Here is a 21307-nt window from a genome sequence, read left to right on the forward strand (position 1 = left end):
CGATGTGTTTGTGAAACACTATGTCCCCATATATATGACCTTTGACCTTGAAGGATGACCTTGACCTTACACAACTCAAAATGTGCAGCTCCATGAGATACACATGCATGTCAAATATCAAGTTGCTAGCTTCATTATTGCAAAAGTGACATTAAATGAGCGATTTTGACCCATATATTTGACCTTTGACCTTGAAGGATGACCTTAACCTTTCACCACTCAAAATGTGCAGCTCCATGAGATACACATGCCTGCCAAATATCAAGTTGCTATCTTCAATATTGCAAAAGTTATGGCAAATGTTAAAGTTGGGGCAAACAAACAAACAAACCAACAAACAGGGCAAAAACAATATGTCCCCCACTATAGTGGTGGGGGACATAAATAAATCATCATTCCTAACAAATTATCTTCTTTATGATGTTTGGAAAAAAAAAAAAAAAACATACCAACTAAACGAGTCCTTCAAAATATTGAATTTCAATTCATTCTATATGCTACCCATTTTCTGTGAATAAATTACAATTTTACTCATTTTTAATCATTCAAAATTTCACACACATACAAGATAAGCTTGACTCTATTAATTTTCATTTCATTGTCTTCTTGCATGTCTTCCATGTTTGCTAGAATACACAATCCAGATGTTGAGGAGTGAGAAGCTATCTGTTAAGTTATCATGGCTCTCCCTGACAGACAGGCAAAAACATCACCAAATAATGCACATGTCTTCACTCTTCACTCTGGCATTTACAACCTTGTTAGAGACGCCTTCTTTGCAAAATAACGCATTTCTGTGATAGATTATTATTCATATGTACTTTGCCATTTCTGACTTCAAAGTTGTATAAAGTATGGTTTCATCCTATAGTATATTATTACAGCATACAAAATATGAAACAATGAAAAGAAAGTTTCTTTCAACAACTCAGAACTTAAGGTTAAAGCTAACATAAAAACAAATTTGCATTATGCAAGATGAATGATAAGAGTTTAATATTCAAAACATTTTGATGTAAATTTCTAATTATACATTAAAGAACTAAGCTGAAAATGCATGGACCTTTTGCAAATATGCAGAAAAATACTGGAACAAAATCAAGCCAGTTTGTGTATTGACTGACTGTGTTATAGTACAACAGATCTTAATTAATGCACATGTTTAATAAATTGAAAGCTTGCACATGCTGCTTGATCTAAGGTGACATACATGTATACATTTCTTATTAAAACAAGATCATTGTCTGCAACGTGTCCAGACCATGGTCCATAATATTATTTAACAAGCTGCCCCATGTACAAGTTTTACCTACAACCTAAAGTGTGACATTGACCTTTGTCAATTGGGTGAAATACCTTCTCCACATGGTTAGCTTTTGTGGACAACTAATTTTAAATTGCATGACAACGTTAAATTCCCAAAAAGTTCTTGTCTGGTCAAATTAAACCCTTGACCTTTAAGTTTGACCTTGACCTTTCAGATAGTGTGATAGATGTTACATTTGACACATCACCATCTCATGGTGAATGTTTGTCATAAATTATTTTAATTGAATGACTTATGACACAGTTACAGTTTGGACAATGTTTTCAATGACAAAATTTAACATTTGACATCTAAGAGACCTTGACCTTTGAACACATGATACACCATCTTCTCATGGTGGTGTGACCTTGATTCTGAGGTAGGGAGAACAGTGTTTTGCACAAGCACAAGCTTTGCCCTCTTGATGGTCATCATTTGGACTGCAATCTATCATGCATTTACACAATAAATACGTTTTGTTTCAAAATCTTATTCTAATCACAAATAAGTAGAATATGAGATGAAGGCAAATGGAAACAAGATGGCCATGATGACCCTGAATCGCTCACCTGACTAACCAAATACAATCCCAACCCAGATTTCATCAAGATAAACATTCTGACCAAATTTCATAATGATTGGATGAAAACTGTGACCTCTATTGTCTACGCAAGGTTTTTCTATTACTTGACCTAGTGACCTAGTTTTGACCCCAGGTGACCCATATACTATCCCAACCCAGATTTCATCAAGATAAACATTCTGATCAAATTTTATAAAGATTGGATGAAAACTGCAACCTCTATTGTCTATACAAGGTTTTTCTATTATTTGATCAAGAGACCTAGTTTTTGACCTAGTGACAAAGATTTTGACCTAGTGACCTAGTTTTTGACCCAAGATGACCCAAATACAATTCCAAACCAGATTTTATCAAGGTAAACATTCTGACCAAATTTCATAAAGATTGGATGAAAACTGAGACCTCTCATGTCTACACAAACAAATTGTTGACTGGTTTTCTATTATTTGACCTAGTGACCTAGTTTTTGACCCCAGATGACCCAAATAAAATCCCAACCCAGATTTCATCAAGATAAACATTCTGACCAAATTTCATAAAGATTGGATGAAAACTGTGACCTCTACTGTCTACACAAGGTTTTTCTATTATTTGACCTAGTTTTTGACCTAGTGACCTAGTTTTTGACCCCAGATGACCCAAATAAAATCCCAACCCAGATTACATCAAGATAAACATTCTGACCAAATTTCATAAAGATTGGATGAAAACTGCGACCTCTATTGTCTTCACAAGGTTTAATGTATTATTTGACCTAGTTTTTGACCTAGTGACCTAGTTTTTCACCCCAATGACCCAAATACAATCCCAACCCAGATTTCATCAATATAAACATTCTGATCAAATTTCATAAAGATTGGATGAAAACTGTGATCTCTACTGTGTACACAAACAAATTGTTGACGGACACACGCACACACATACGGACGCCGGACATCACACAGTCACATAAGCTCACCATGTCACTTTGTGACAAGTGATCTAAAAAGTGGCATTTAATTCATCAGAAAATACATTACATATACAAGACAATAGATAGTCATTTCAACAGTTACCATCTTAATAAGTTATAAAGCAGACAAAGGTAACCCATACATTCCTGAACTTTGAAGTGTACCATAAACTTTATTGGGGGCTAAAAACTGTGCTCAGCCATTAACAAAATAGCAATTATATAGGACTAGTGTTTTACTGTGAACCTCTTAAATTGCAAGAGTTATCAAAATAGCCCATCTGTTATATATCAACTTTACATAAATCCAAATAATCATTTAAGTTTGACACAATCTACAATGACTGATATAAATTCAGATAGGAATGCACTTTACCCATCCACAGTCTTCAAACTGTTTTCAATCACTGTTTTAGCAAGGCCATAATTGAAACAAAAGCTGGGAGGCATATCATCCAAGTTCACCTTCACAGATACTGGTGATATTACAGTGTAAACAGCAGACTGTACCTGAGAAAGCTGGACATTAACACAACATTACCTGGCAATCATTTAACTGATAAACCAATGAAAGCCACTGTTTTAATGATGCCCACATCAACTTTGTCAAGATATATTACCTTAATTAAACAGCCCTGGTTCATCACAGTTCTTGCTCTCCTGCAGGCATATCATCTAAGAAACTAACAGTGACTTACACACTGTTCATTAACATGTAAAAAATTAAATCAATTATGTATGATACACTTAATGATAATGATAAAACCCATTTATTACCAGGTAGATGTTATTACACTACACATGTATGGTTTTAAACATACATTAAAACTGACAAAAAATTTAAGGTGTTTCAAGTTGTTATTTACATACATCAGTTTGAAATACAATTTATGATGACATGATTTCAAGCTTTAAATTTTTTTATGCAACTTGATAATTGTATATAAATATAGTACATAATTGTTTAAATAGTATTTTTCGCCCAAATGATGCAAAAGGTATAATGTGACATTAAACGTGTATGTCACATGGTACCTTTTTGCACCAATGCAGCGTATTGTTCTTAGCAAATATCTTTCTTGGGATATTAATGACAACACCTTTGACGCCTCTCATATCATGCATGGAAAAGAACAATTAAAATCAAAATGTGCAAAGATCACACTTGTAATTGTCTTTGAAAGAGAACTAAATCTCCAGTAAACTGTAAAGGTGTACCCAAGTTCAGTCAGCATAATGATGTGTCAATCTGAAAACTGCCAGACCACCCTGCCAAGTGTCAATGAACTGCTGATAGATATTCAGGGAGCTATGGGTTCTTCTTGCACAGGAACATAATTCACCAGAAGAAGTCACTCAAAGGGCGGAGGGAATGTTGAGTCAGTTCAAAGACAACATCCAGCATATCAGACAAGTAAACCATCAGTGTAACAACTTTCTGATATGAACATCAGATGAACTGCATCATTTACCAAAGGTGTTACACAAGGTGAAAGCTTAAGATATTGATATAATACATTGAGCAGAAACTTACATGTGAAAGCACCAGAGATGTTTAACACATTTTTACACACCATTTTATTGTCAATGTATAACAACTTCCAAGTACTGTCATCTTGGTCATCAACTATCGCCAACCTCAAGTTTGTGGAGGAAAGAGAAAATCACGACTCCCATCCAATTCAAATACAATTTCATTTGCTTTTAGTTTATCATGGGTATGTGAGATTCTGATATTATTAATTTAATGTAGTGCTCTGGCTTATTTCATTCAAAATAGTAATTAAAAATCACTTAAACTTTCTGAGGAAAGCCTGTTCATTATTATTTATGATCCTCAAAAACATCAAATAACAATTTATTTCAATCAATAGGTCTCTTACTTTAGTATACCTTGGTATATAACAAAGCTGGATAGACGATTTGGTATCATTATAATTAACTACCTGTCTGCCTAGTAATTGGCAGAGCAACATGGGCAACATGGATTGGAACTAGAAATAATCACTTTCAATGGGATAGGTATTTATTATAATTAATTGTTGGCAACAACTTTATTGGAGATAAGCTGTTCATTTGTGATTAAGATTGTAAAATTGAGACAAACATCTATTGACAAAGATTAACTGTTTTAGCATTCATGCTATTTAATACAATGTTTGACCATGCCACTAAATGACAAAAGAATGAATGGGAAAATTTAGACATTTAGAACAAAGAAGATAGTTCAGCGTCCTAACAAAATTTATTTCCAAACAAAACTGAAAGTGTCTTAATGAATTTTCTTACCAATTGAAAAGCACATAATGGCCTTCATGATCTTAAAAATCATTAAAATCTTAAAATCATCTCTACAACGGGCTTTTCACTTTTGCCTCCCTGTCATCTTATTTCAAATGTTAATATTTTTTAGCATCACTGTTGGTTTTTGCAACACTGTTGGAGAATTAAAAAGTCTCAAACTGCTTAAGTATGTTGGTTTTAGCAACACTGTTGGAGAACTAAAAAGTATAAAACTGCTTAAGTATTTCCTAGAGTTGAATTCCCATAAAATGACCGTTCCACTGCAGATAATGGAACTTTCATTATCAGCTGAGTGCATTAGCATTTGCTCAGACCAGGAGTGCGGTCAGGATTGCTCAAAGGGCAAGTGTAACCATGCAGAAAGTAAACAGATCGTTCAAAGTCAAATGGTGGAACATATCTATCCAACCTGCTTTGCATTTCACAGTCAAGCAAAACATCATCAGATATGCCAATAAGTTAAGTTCATAAGCTAAGCCCCAAAAGCATTTTTCCAACATCTTTATCCCTGTATGCTGCCTAAAATTTACCAAACTTAATTTTAACATTTTCCACAAATTGAAATTAAATCATTCCTTTGATTTAATCATGTTTATATTTATAATGTTTCACAAAGCCTAAACCATGAAACCCAGGACACAAATCACAAAGTAGTTTCTGATAAGTTTATTAGTCATGTTCTATAAAAAATAATTCTCAACAATGCAATTGATTCATTACTTCTTCTTGCCTTTTTTTCCCATAGTTTTTGCCATCTTCTAGCCTGAATCAAACCATCAAACTAATCTTATCCCTGCTCAAGATGCAAAAACAGCTATAAGCATAGTCTTTGCTTTTGTGCTTTTCTAGAAAATCTTTGTTATAAGAAAAAGAACGGTAAAAAACTTTGCACTCAACAGAAAACAATGAGGTTGGAATGCTTTCAAACTAAGAAAATGACAGGCCTCTTCATCATTTAGATATACAACAGCATTTGAGCTGGCATGAAAACATGCTTATTGTCTGTATATTGTTTTAATGAAATGTTTCTTTGAAGAACTGGCACAGTAGTTGTAAATTATGACATTTTTTTTGGAGGTGAATAAAAATGTTTTATGTGATAAACTAACAGTTAATTTATTCCAGGATTAAGGAATAATATTGCAAAAAAATAAAGAAAGACACACTTATAATGTTTGCGATCCATTTTTGTTTTTTTTTGCTGGGTAAAACCAGTAATTTATGCCATACAGTTGGATGCCATATTGTTTCAGCTGCAAATTACATGAATAGGTTAACAAAATAACCATCTTTGCAAAAGCTTTTGCATTTTGGAAAAGCTTATTCATTTAAAGACATATTTCCTCAAAACATAAATAGTACATTATTGGAGCATGTTTCATTATCACATTCGTAAAACAATAGGGCCATGATGGCCCTGAATCGCTCACCTGACTCATTAAGATCAGATGAAAACTGTGACCTCTATAGTCAACACAAGGTTTTTCTATGATTTGACCTATTGACCTAGTTTCTGACCCCAGACGACCCAAATACAATCCCAATCCAGATTTGATCAAGATAAACATTCTGACAAAACAAGGGCTGTTTGTAAAACATGCATGCCCCCCATATGGGCTCTCCGTTGTAGTGACAGCCATTGTGTGAATATGTTTTTTGTCACTGTATGTCAATGACCTGTGAAATGTATCCAATTAACCCTTTCCTTGACAGCCATTTAGCCAATATAAGCCTCTCCAGTTACCACAAGACCTAGCTGCCTGCTGACCAGTGGCTGATAGCCATCTTATCAATATCAGTACCCCATCTTTACAGGCATTATTGGAAAAACGCTGTTTTTTGACCCTCATTGCTTTTGAACCTGATATTCTCATACAAATTGAAATATTATTGAAAAATACACAATATGAAAGTTTAAGCTAATAAAATTACCTTTCCTGTGGTGTAAACTGTATGTTTCTACCTTAAATTATTGGTCAGTTATAGTCATGCAAAGTTGACCGTTGTGTGTTTTACTGCGTTTCAATGCAAATCTACCTCTTTGGAAACGCAACCGTCATTGCCTTTAAACCTGATTTTCTCTTAAAAGTTGAAATATTATTGAAAAACACTCAATATGAAAGTTTTAGCTAATAAAAATTTCCTTTCCTGTGGTGTAAACTTATGTTTCTACATTATTTTATTCATCAGTTATAGTCATGTAAAGTTGACCGTTGTGTGTTTTACTGGGTTTAAATGCAAATCTCTTTCCAGCTCATATAGAAACTTTGCAAAGTTGGTGTGTTGAATCAAATACAAATAATTATATTTTGGAATATTTTTTTTTTTTCTTACTTTCCAAACTACAATTCTTCTTTCTTGAAGATTTTTTTATTTTATAAATTCATTCTGCAAGCCTCAAAATTTATGTAAATTCTTATAAATAACTATAGAAAAACACAGAGTTTCTCAAACAACTTCATGCATTTTCAAAATCAATTGTATTATTTCTTATAAAATTCGTACGATAATTGGTATTTCTATTACATTAATTCACCAAATGATTTATAAATATTTATAGATACCGGTAACAATTTAATTGGATGTTGCATAATGTGCCATGAATATTCATATAATTAATTTGCATTTTGCATTTTATTACCGATCGAAACCCGGCAATGTCGGCGTCTTCAATAAGTCTTCAGTTCGTGTATTTATTTGCAAAATTCCAATTTTAAGCGGCTACTTTATTATCAAATACTCCAGTTTATCTGATCTCCGACATATAAATTTACAACCCAGAAGTCGCCGACAAACCCGTGTATTCGTGTACCAAATTACAAAACGCCGAGGTAACATGGCACGCGCGCCAATGTCATATGAAAACTACTTCTGCGTCCGGTAAACATGTTTATTCAAAGTGTCTAGAACCCGTGTTTCTTATCCCTAAATGTTAGATTAGCACGTGCGCTATTAATTATTATTGGTCAGTTCAAAGGCATATTGAAGACCGCCGACTGCGTCTTTGTTTTATTGCCCAATCAAGCACCGATAATCCAATATCCTGTGTATTACGAAACACAAACTTTAGATAAGCACGTGTCGTTTGTAAAAACATTTTAGTGTACATGCCATTAAACATATCGATGACATTAAACATACCAATGTAATTCTCGTATATGATCTCGGAAACAAACATTTACGATATAATGGAATCAAACAACAATAAGAATGAAATCGATTTACACCCAAATGATATTATATCCCTATGGAACGTGTTTATTTTTGCGACATTTTTAACGAGTTATTAATACGTTTTCGGAAAATGTCCAAATTAAAAACGGTTCGAGAATAGCAGTTATTTTAGGACATTACGAAATGCCTGAAGCGCGCACATCCCGGAACGTGATTTACGCATGTCAAATGGTAAACCCTCGTCTTGATTGGTCGCCAATTGCATCATAACTTTAAATAGCAACATTACCGGATGTTTACTTGACAGTTTAGAAAAATGATGAACGAAGGTGTATATGCATTTCTGTTACACTTAAAACGTCATTTTAAGCATTTAAATAGCAAATTAAATCGTGCCGCGTAAAAACGCGTATATATCAGGTAATAGATAGGGTAGTAGAAATGCGTAGATAACAGGGAATCGATACAGGCGTAGATACGCGTATTTGACAGGGAATCGATAGGGTCGTAGAAACGCGTACCTGTCAAGGAAAGGGTTAATAGTGCAAAAACCAATCAGGACCTATACTAATCAATTATATCCATTATATGATTGAGTCTTTGATTTTTTGGATTCCTTTCACACATTTTGACTTATTTGACAATATGTGAAACGTGCACACAATTTGTTATGTTTTATTGATTAATGGTAATGAAACATGTTATTTATAGCAGTTAACTCCCCTAGTCAATGACCACCATAGATAGCAATGCAATCTGATTAAAAATAGCCAAGGCTAGTGTTGTGTATTGGGCAAATGTATATAAGTGCAACTTGACCACATGACCAGTATCATGTGTTTACCACACACAGAAGTCAGTTATGTAATAGACCATTAATTCCACTTCCAACTTTGGCCACTTGCCAAGATACTGACCAGTATCAGATGGGGTTGTGAAACTGTGTAAACAGTGAACACCAGTCCATGTAATACTGGCCTACCACTTGTACTAGTTGATTTGGAGTTAATACAGTAATGCATGTACAAATGAGACACAAAGCCTAAAAGTTAATTATATGTGCCTCTGAAAACTAACCAGACGAGTGGGTTGAAATTTACAATCTTTACTTGGCATTTGAGGAAATCTGAACTTTCAGGGTTTGGATAGAACATCCCCAAATTAACTTTTCTTTACACTGTTGTTATTTTTGTTCAATACACAAATATTAATCTAACTTTACAAATCCTGTACAGTAAAGGAAACTAAATCTAAGTTGATATTTTAATATGCTTGATCCTATTTATGTATTAACATTGTTTTATACATACAAACTGTGTTGCTGTTTTTCAATTAACAAGCAGATTAAAAATTAATTATATTTTTATGTATAATTTGAATTGACAAAATTAAATGCAAGTTACGTAGCAAGAATTACATGTTTGATTTATTGTCAGTGAATCGTTTCATTTTCTCAATGTTTCAGACCACCAGTTTGTCAAAGCTATCAACCGCTTGGATGGTCAAGCTAAATAGAATTGACCCAGCAAATCACAACTGTCCTGTTGCCATATAATATTACATATCATATAACATTGGTTTTTTAAATGTTGAATTCTCACGTCATTTCCATAAACATAGTATTTACTGGCACAGAAACACAGGCTTATACATCATTATGAATTAACATGTGTCAAAAATTCAATTTGTAAGTCTCTTTACTGGACAGTGTGAAAACAGAATAAACTAGTGACCTGAAAATCAATAGGGGTCATCTGCGAGTCACGATCAATGTACCTATGAAGTGTCATGATCCTAGGCAAAAGCGTTCTTGAGTTATCATCCAAAAATCATTTTACTATTTCTGGTCACCGTGACCTTGATCTTTGACCTTGTGACCTCAAAATCAATAGGGGTCATCTGCGAGTCATGATCAATCTACCTATGAAGTTTCATGATCCTAGGCATATGCGTTCTTGAGTTATCATCCGAAAACCATTTTACTATTTCGGGTCACCGTGACCTTGACCTTTGACCTAGTGACCTCAAAATCAATAGGGGTCATCTGCGAGTCTTGATCAATCTACCCATGAAGTTTCATGATCCTGGGCGTATGCATTCTTGAGTTATCATCCGGAAACCATTTTACTATTTCGGGTCACCGTGACCTTGACCTTTGACCTAGTGACCTCAAAATCAATAGGGGTCATCTGCGAGTCATGATCAATCTACCCATGAAGTTTCATGATCCTAGGCGTATGCATTCTTGAGTTATCATCCGGAAACCATTTTACTATTGCGGGTCACCGTGACCTTGACCTTTGACCTAGTGACCTCAAAATCAATAGGGGTCATCTGCAAGTCATGATCAATCTACCCATGAAGTTTCATGATCCTAGGCGTATGCGTTCTTGAGTGATCATCCGAAAACCATTTTACTATTTCGGGTCACCGTGACCTTTGACCTAGTGACCTCAAAATCAATAGGGGTCATCTGTGAGTCATGATCAATCTACCTATGAAGTTTCATGATCCTAGGCGTATGCGTTCTTGACTTATCATACGACAACCACCTGGTGGACGGACCGACCGACCTACCGACCGACCGACCGACCGACCGACATGAGCAAAGCAATATACCCCCTCTTCTTTGAAGGGGGGCATAATTAAATAAAGATTGGATGGAAACTGTGACCTCTATTGTCCACACAAGGTTTTTCTACTATATGACCTAGTGACCTAGTTTTTGACCCCAGATGACCCAAATACACTCCCAACCCAGATTTCATCAAGATAAACATTCTGACCAAATTTCATAAGATTGGATGGAAACAGTGACCTCTTTTGTCTACACAAGGTTTTTCTATTATTTGACCTTGTGACCTAGTTTTTGACCCTTAGATGATCCAAATACAATCCCAACCCAGATTTCATCAAGATAAACATTCTGACAAAATTTCATTAAGATTGGATGAAAACTGTGACCTCTATTGTCTACACAAGGTTTTTCAATTATTTGACCTAGTGACCTAGTTTTTGACCCCAGATGACCCAAATACAATCCCAACCCAGATTTCATCAAGATAAACATTCTGACCCCATTTCATAAAGATTGGATGAAAAATGTGACCTCTACTGTCTACACAAACAAATTGTTGACGGACGCACGCACGCAAGCACAACGGACGCCGGACATCACACGATCACATAACGTGACAGGTGAGCTAAAAAAAAATTAAGTAAAATGCCCCTTTAATGTACACACATGTTTTTGTAAATTCAATCACATATTACCAGGACAATCTGCAATTATTCCTAAAAACTCGAGCGTCACTCTTATACACCAACAGGCAATTTACACATTATTTTGAAAAAAACAACTTTTCTTGTGTTTCTGTACAAAAACTGCAAACACCTAAAACATGCCATTTTCACACATTTGCCATGATTGTGAAAAGTTCAATGTTAATTATGTTACTGTAAAATCAATTCTAATATATTTAGGCATTGCCTTTCAAATCGCACGAGTCCTCTGGCAACAACAACATGCAAAAATCAACATTTGCTCCATATCAAACTGATAAGCCAAGTCACATAAAGATTTCCAAGCCAGTATCATTAGCAAACATCTCAATGATTAATGCAGAACTATCATATCCGATAGAGAAATTTGATAGAAGATACAACACTTGAGGGCTCAACCCAATATCTATATTTCAAAATGTGGTTACCCCATCAAAATCTACAGGACCTCTACTTTCTCTACCAATAACCATCTTTCTCATACAGAACTGATAAGCTTTAATAGGCTTTTTGTGTATGATCATAGGAAGAGCCAACAAATTCTGCCAATAGTTTTTTGTCAATGATGAATCAGAGCTGGGAAGAGCCAGATAACACCTTGACAAGGGCTGGGTCACAGATATAAAGATAATGTTCATCAAACCAATGTCTGTTTTATTAACTAACTTGACTCAAACATTTACATTATTTTTAAGTGTCTAAACATCATCTTTAGCTAATATTTTTATTACTATGTTTATAAATACCAATGGGTGTTGTCAATATACAAACAAATACATTTGATATCCAAAACATTCAACATTTTTTACATTAGGGTTTTGTAGCAATTATAACTACCTTTTATAATTGTGCTGTCTTTTTTGTTCATGCAAAAAACACATTTATAATGCCAATTTTCCCCAACAAAAATATCGAGTAGTAAATTAAAAGACATAAACACATAACAAATTGGTTGGAGTTTATGTAAACAACCAAACTTCTAGAACAAAAATTTGCATGTTTTCATAAAAAAATGAGGTGATTAAGGACACGTTTAACAGCCTTATAATATTGAGCTACCTTTTCAAAATGTTTGGTTTAATTTGAGAACTTGTATACTGCATGCATTAGGTAGTTAAGCAAAGTCGCCTGTGTTAACTGCATGCTCATATCTGTAAGCAAATTCATAGAAGATAGTGTTTAAACATCTCTGTTGACAAATTTCTAAACTTTGTAAATCTATTGTATGTATTTTTCCTTTATAATAATTTAATTACTGGCTGTAAAATGAAACAAGACACTGAGATTTGTACACCTCACTTGATAAAAGTCTCAAGTTTTCGTTATTTATTGTTATTGTTGTAGTTTATTGCCTTAATAATACTTCTACTTTTGGATGAACAAGATAACTCAAGACACTGGGTACTGCACATCTGTGGGAGAAATGTTCTTCAAATGTCATGAAAGCCAGCCAGAGATGGTCACCATGGTAACCACTTACCTGGAAATGAAGGATGATGGTCCATACAAGGCCTAGGGTCAGTTTGGGGTTTCCATCAACTATTTCATCGGAACGTATATTTACGAGTCGTATCTGAAACATTTGTTTAAAGACATTTTTTTAATGAAAGATCAATTATTGATACACAATAACATTGATATTTATTTTCTTCTGTTTTGTTTTAATGCCCATTTAAAACTCTACTAAAGCAACACGATATTATGACATTGAAATTGGACCCTCGGGCATGGGAGTTTTCACCCCAAGAGCATATTTGAACAAAATTAGTAAAGAATCACAATAAAATGTGACATACCAAATTTTTTAAATTTGGGTCCTCCTTGTAGTTGCAGATGAAAAGACTGTTTACATTATTTTGCTTTATAAGTTAATATAAATAACTTGACCGTCTGGGTCTGAGCACATATGACCTCAAGGTCATGATAAGAAGAACTTAAGGTTGCCGTGGTGTAATAGATGGTGTTTGCCTAACGACCGGGAGATCATGGGTTTGATCCCCACTGTGGGAGCATTCTTTAGATTTTCTCCAGACACCAAGGACTGGTTCTAGGCCCAGGAAACGGACTTTAGAGCATTTCAAATAAGAAGCAAGTACTTTTCAATGCAATTGCGATAAAATAAATATGTTTAAACTACTAGTAACTAAACGGAGGGCCAATATAAATGGTTGCATACTTATTATAACACATCTGGATGTTGTAGTTGGAACAATAATAATATTGCATAAACAAAAAGGGCATACTTTTTTGCAATTTTTTAGGTAGTACGATTAAAATGGCACATACAGAACTTCATATTATAAGGATAAATGCAAGCGAGTGTGAATATTGTACGTAGAAAACTTTATGAGCATGCTTGCAGACAAGTTTGTGTATTCAGCAGACAGACAGACAGACAGACAGACAGATAGATGTCCTAAGTGGTTTAAATATACTTTGTAAACGTTGTTTTTTAATAATTGAGTAAATTTTAATAATTATAAATTTACAATGAATCACAAATAAAAGAGAACATTTTTTCACCAAAGTTTAAGAGAAGCCTATCAGCTTTATTTTCATCTACTGTATTGTTTCATAATTCTTTAGTTGGCATGGTTTCATTGAAGTTTTCACACATTTAAAGTGAAGGAAAGGCTTAGTCCTTCCATTAAACATGTTCATCCGTGATAAGCCAAGTCAAGGGAAGTAATTAATGCTGGAACAGCATAGTATAGACATCTGGAGTTCTCACCCCTTTCCTTCGCAGGAATTCCAGTGCAATCTGTACATTCTGAATTTGGTGGAACTTCATACGACCCCTCTCTCTAGGCTGAAAAGTAAAAAAGCAATTTTAACTCTTTCATGAAATTAGAAAAGAAATCTAATTGCGTAGTCGTTTATTTGGTTCGTAACCTAAATCAAAGGACGTTGGAATACACGATTTGGCACATACATGTATATCCACTCTCAGGTATTGGATCAAATGATCTATATTGGCGACGCAGCCTATAACTTAATGAGATACAGCTATATGCAGAAAATTGACCATGTTACCTATAGGAGTTAGTTTACAGATAGAGGCCATGTAACCTTTAAGGGCCAAGTAACACAGTGGCCATGTTACCAATAGCGGTCAGGTAACCAACAGCTGGACTGGAAATATCAAATCTAAGCAAATAGGCCAGGTAACCTATATGGGTAAGGTAACATATAATTAAGTTGTATCCAGACTCAGCACTGCCAATTTAAGGACTAGCACAGTTCCATTTAACAAACCTTTTGGACAGACACACTGACCAACCGTCTCCCTCATATGAAACAACAATTGTATCATTTAATACTATACACAATTTTCTTCGGAATGGGGAAATGAAAATAATGTTCCAGGTTACCATAATGTCCAGGTAACTTACATGTATATGGACCAATAGAGGTCAGGTATCCTATAGCTGGACCAGATGAATCCGGACTCAATACTGCCAGTGTAAAGGAATATATAGCACAGAGTGTTCTTTGGACATGAATACCCATTCTACAGAAGACTGCATACGTCTCATTTTATAAAACTATTTAGAAAGACACCCTGACACTCTGTCGCCCACATATGCAAGGACAATTGTAACATTGAATGCCAATTCACAATATTATTTAGAATGAGCTTTTGTTAATAATGTACATAGTTTGTTAACATTATACAAAAGAATGCATTAATCTATTGCTTAAAATTGAAGTAAGGCCAAAATGACAGTGAAATAAAATTGCGTGTAATAATCATAAAATTTGATCAGGCATTTAACATAAAATGCTAGTTTATATTCTGTGTTATGTTTCTGTGAAGCAGAAAACTTTAAGTGATATTTTATTATGTAAGTGAATCAATATTGTACCCCTGGGTATGCAACATCAACCATGCATATGGCTTAAGATCTGCAAAACATCTTACTATCCTGTTGTGATAGAAATGTTTGAAGACATTTATGTTAAGGTTTTTCTAATGAATTGCATAATCTGCAAAATTTACAACCTTATGGGTCTACCTTTATGCATTTAAGTGGCCTTACAAAACACATTTGACAGTTAATTAAAAAGATCTATAATCACTGAATGTTCTTAACTTAGACATCAGGGCTGGTACTCACAAAGCTCCTATGAGAAATCGTAACTTAAGTTGCATTCATTTAAACAAGATGTGTTTGTGAAACACTATGTCCCTGTATATGACGTTTGACCTTGAAGGATGACCTTGACCTTGACCCTTCACCACTCAAAATGTGCAGCTCCATGAGATACACATGCATGTCAAATATAAAATTGCTAGCTTCAATATTGCAGAAGTGACATTACATGAGCAATTTTGACCCATATATTTGACCTTGAAGAATGACCTTAACCTTGACCTTTCACCACTCAAAATGTGCAGCTCCATGAGATACACATGCATGCCAAATATCAAGTTGCTATCTTCAATATTGCAAAATTACTCATAAAATGAGCGATTTTGGCCACATATATTTGACCTCTGACCTTGAAGGATGACCTTGACCTTTCACCACTCAAAAATGTGCAGCTCCATGAGATACACATGCATGCCAAATATCAAGTTGCTATCTTGAATATTGAAATATTGCAAAAGTGTACATTAAATGAGCAATTTTGACCCATATATTTGACCTTTGACCTTGAAGGATGACCTTGACCTTTCACCACTCAAAATGTGCAGCTCCATGAGATACATATGCATGCTAAATATCAAGTTGCTATCTTCAATATTGCAAAAGTTATTGCAAATGTTAAAGTTGGCGCAAACCAACAGACCAACCAACAGACCAACAGACAGGGCAAAAACAATATGTCCCCCACTACTATAGTGGGGGACATAAAAATTTGTATTAACCCTTTACCACTTAAATACATATTGCAACGCATTTGTAGTCTGACTTAGAAAGTTAAATTTAATTGAAATCCTTTCTAATAGATTCAAGTTTTAATGGCTTCACAACAAACCCTAAGATACTAATGAGCAGCAAACAGCATAAAACCTGAACAGACTGCGAGTTACTCGCAGGCTGTTCTGGTTTTATGCTGGTTGCAAAAGCCATTTTTCCAATTTGCTTTTGAGTGTGAAAGGGTTAAACATTCCATGTAAGATCCAGCATTTTCTTCAACATAAAAATGGAGCACATTTTACTCATATTAAAAGTTCATTGTTTCAAATATTTATATGTAAATATACACATACAAAACCAGTCAGAGGAATTTGATTATTTTCCGGTAATTTCATTACATCACGGGAAAAGAACATGTCTGGGACTCTTATAGAAGCGCAATCAGGCCTCTTTGGACTGAGCCAACAGGGTAGGCAAACTACTTTTTTCAATACATGTTCATTTTCATGCCATCACACTTGAGTTTGTCACAGGAACTTGTTCAAAATGATCCCAGACTACTATATAGTAGATGTTCTTACCAGAGTCTCAGATGACAGTACTTCAAGAAGCGACAGCAGGTTGTGTCCATCCTTGAAACCCTCGAAGAGGTCCACAATGCGACGCCCAGCCTGCAATATTGGTACAATTAGATCAGGAAGTGGGTCAAAAATGAGCTTTGTTATGGGCAAACTTGGCTTCACCCTTTACCACTCAGAAATGCACTTTGAGGCGTTTATAGTCCCTAAGCAAATGGAATTAAATTCAAGACTTTTCTTACTATATTCAAATTGTAATACCTTCATTTCCAAACATAAGACACTTATTAGCAGCAAAGAGCATAAAACCTGAAGTCTGCGAGTAACTCGCAGGCTGTTCTGGTTTTGTGCTGGTTGCATATAGCTATTTTTACTTTTCTTTTGAGTGGGAAAGGGTTGATGCATGAGAACTGCGTCATGTTCGCGAAGCTACCCATAGCTAATCTCGCGTTCGCTCGTAGATGTTTACATATCGTTGCCAAAAAATTCTACATGGAATATATTGTGACACAAACAATAAAAACGGGTTAAATCTATTGTTACCAGACCACATCTAGCGTTGACATTTTAGCTATTGCTATAAGGATTGTGAGTGTTTATGGGCTTTTAAATATTCAAACAATTTACTTATGCATACACTTATTAAACATGCTTTTGCCTCACAATAATAACTCAAAATAAGTAAGCAAACAGAAACCAAAAAAAACAACAACAACATTATCAAATCATAGGATATAAACATTTTGAATCAATAATAAACAAGACGATATCCCATTTATCAATGTGTGAATATTTCCTTCTCAAATGATGAATCATTAAATCATAACATAAAGGAAGCTGGAAAATAAATTTTATATGAGGAATATAATCCCTTGCACAAAAGCATACAATGTCTGTACATAATTAGAGGTGAACATATGCGATACCACCTGACTGCTGTTTGGCAACAGATCGCATATTTTCCTCCATATTTAATTAAAACTTGGCAATGTCAAGTGTTTCTGTCTAATTAGTTAGGTACTTCAAGCATGTGCACTGCACACATATTAATTATTAAACACAGAGGCAAGTACTATTCATAAGGTTAATAATATATTAAATGTATTGAAGCGTTTATCAACAGACAAATGAGAAAATTAAATCTTATCAGTTGTTTATGAAATGATTAGAAATGTAGAGATTTTTTGTGTTAACCACAAATTAAATATATATTTGTTTATTCTTTATGCAATGACATGCAGTCATGCAATTTAAACTGAGGTACTTTTCCTAAAGTCATTTCCATTACTAACAATAAACTGTAACAACTATAGTTCTGTACCCTTTTGTGGACAAAAACAAAGTTATACGTTTAAATCATTTGGAAAAATGTTTTTGTATGTTGCAGCATTTGATTTTGTAATTTTACTGCAAAATGTTTAGATATTATTAAAACAAGATTTATCTCCCTTCCCTTGTACAACCTTTGAACATCATGGACTCCTATGTTCCATCAATTAGCCAGAACATTCCCAATGATTGTACAACCTGTCACACAGACCTCATTATATGAAAAATGTAATGTTAATGTCTTCTATTCAAGCATGTAGCACATGCTTTATTTTATGTGCATGTTTTAAAGCTGTTTTCTTGTGGATCAAGTCAGCTATGAACATTAACAAGAGATTTCAACAAGTATAGTAGATTTCCTTGGCTATTTATAATCTTAATTTTAAAGACACCAAAATTAAAATTCAGGTTTTAAAACAAGATGCTGCATTCAATTAATGCACTTTCCCATCCATAAGGCGCTTTGTCAGTAATGCTTCATGAGACAGACCATAAGACACTTATTAGCAGCAAAGAGCATAAAACCTGAAGTCTGCGAGTAACTCGCAGGCTGTTCTGGTTTTGTGCTGGTTGCATATAGCTATTTTTACTTTTCTTTTGAGTGGGAAAGGGTTGATGCATGAGAACTGCGTCATGTTCGCGAAGCTACCCATAGCTAATCTCGCGTTCGCTCGTAGATGTTTACATATCGTTGCCAAAAAATTCTACATGGAATATATTGTGACACAAACAATAAAAACGGGTTAAATCTATTGTTACCAGACCACATCTAGCGTTGACATTTTAGCTATTGCTATAAGGATTGTGAGTGTTTATGGGCTTTTAAATATTCAAACAATTTACTTATGCATACACTTATTAAACATGCTTTTGCCTCACAATAATAACTCAAAATAAGTAAGCAAACAGAAACCAAAAAAAACAACAACAACATTATCAAATCATAGGATATAAACATTTTGAATCAATAATAAACAAGACGATATCCCATTTATCAATGTGTGAATATTTCCTTCTCAAATGATGAATCATTAAATCATAACATAAAGGAAGCTGGAAAATAAATTTTATATGAGGAATATAATCCCTTGCACAAAAGCATACAATGTCTGTACATAATTAGAGGTGAACATATGCGATACCACCTGACTGCTGTTTGGCAACAGATCGCATATTTTCCTCCATATTTAATTAAAACTTGGCAATGTCAAGTGTTTCTGTCTAATTAGTTAGGTACTTCAAGCATGTGCACTGCACACATATTAATTATTAAACACAGAGGCAAGTACTATTCATAAGGTTAATAATATATTAAATGTATTGAAGCGTTTATCAACAGACAAATGAGAAAATTAAATCTTATCAGTTGTTTATGAAATGATTAGAAATGTAGAGATTTTTTGTGTTAACCACAAATTAAATATATATTTGTTTATTCTTTATGCAATGACATGCAGTCATGCAATTTAAACTGAGGTACTTTTCCTAAAGTCATTTCCATTACTAACAATAAACTGTAACAACTATAGTTCTGTACCCTTTTGTGGACAAAAACAAAGTTATACGTTTAAATCATTTGGAAAAATGTTTTTGTATGTTGCAGCATTTGATTTTGTAATTTTACTGCAAAATGTTTAGATATTATTAAAACAAGATTTATCTCCCTTCCCTTGTACAACCTTTGAACATCATGGACTCCTATGTTCCATCAATTAGCCAGAACATTCCCAATGATTGTACAACCTGTCACACAGACCTCATTATATGAAAAATGTAATGTTAATGTCTTCTATTCAAGCATGTAGCACATGCTTTATTTTATGTGCATGTTTTAAAGCTGTTTTCTTGTGGATCAAGTCAGCTATGAACATTAACAAGAGATTTCAACAAGTATAGTAGATTTCCTTGGCTATTTATAATCTTAATTTTAAAGACACCAAAATTAAAATTCAGGTTTTAAAACAAGATGCTGCATTCAATTAATGCACTTTCCCATCCATAAGGCGCTTTGTCAGTAATGCTTCATGAGACAGACAGACATACAGACACACAGACAATCAGACACAAAGACAAACAAACATAAACATGGACTAGAATCCATGGTGATTCCAGTTTACCCCTTAAACTGAAACGTGCTGATTATAATAAGTCCATGTCTAAGTTAAAATGAGGTCAGCATGGAGTTTGCTGAGTGTTGAATGGAGCTATGAATTGTTTTGTAAATAGTACTTATTTTTGTTGAATCAGTTTGACTTAAACAAGTATTTTGACATTCTCAATTAGTCCAAGTCCAAAAGCAGGTGATCATCAAGGTCAAAAGGACCTGTAAGAAGAGCAGGGTGTGTGATAAAAACAAAATCTATCCAAGTATGTATACTTTGTTGAAAGCATAATTGATTTTCTACACAAAAACAGACAGGCAAATCAATTAATCTACCAGCATCAGTAGATACTTGACACATAAAATAGGTCACCAAAGCATCATGCTTATTCCTATTCTAATTATTAATGCGGCAACCATGCAACTGGAAAATAACATGATAACACAATTAAAATCACTTAACACTGAACATTGCAACTTAAAGTCCACATAAAAGCATAACTTTCATAAAATCAAATTATGTAACTTTAACATAACAAATTTACCAAGCAAGAATTCACTTCTCATACATAGGTGAAACTTCTCAATCTAAGGGAGATAATACAGTAGTATGTGCATAAAAAAACACAAAAGGGGGACAAATCATGCTTTCAAACCTTCTTAAATTTCCAATGTCGCATATAATCCTGCGGTAATGGTGACCACTAGGAAAGAAAGGCAAAGGATAATTTTAATAATTCAGTATAATTCTACATTTTCTATTTCAAAATTAGCATAGGGACAAACAGCCATACGGCCAAGCAATGGGCCGTAAGTGCTTACAACTAAAACAA

The 21307-nt window shown here is 34.2% G+C and overlaps 1 protein-coding gene across 1 annotated transcript in view; it reads right to left on the reverse strand.

Annotated features, from left to right (window-relative positions):
• The window catches only part of LOC127860768 (microtubule-actin cross-linking factor 1, isoforms 1/2/3/4/5-like), a 258995-nt gene that overhangs the window by 183030 nt on the left and 54658 nt on the right, over window positions 1–21307 (reverse strand). Inside the window, 3 exon segments of the mRNA XM_052399044.1 lie at window positions 13082–13174; window positions 14333–14410; window positions 17048–17137. Of these exon segments, the coding sequence (XP_052255004.1) occupies window positions 13082–13174; window positions 14333–14410; window positions 17048–17137 (261 nt within the window).

The sequence above is a fragment of the Dreissena polymorpha genome, chromosome 15, assembly GCF_020536995.1.
Source record: "Dreissena polymorpha isolate Duluth1 chromosome 15, UMN_Dpol_1.0, whole genome shotgun sequence".
NCBI lineage: Eukaryota > Metazoa > Mollusca > Bivalvia > Myida > Dreissenidae > Dreissena > Dreissena polymorpha.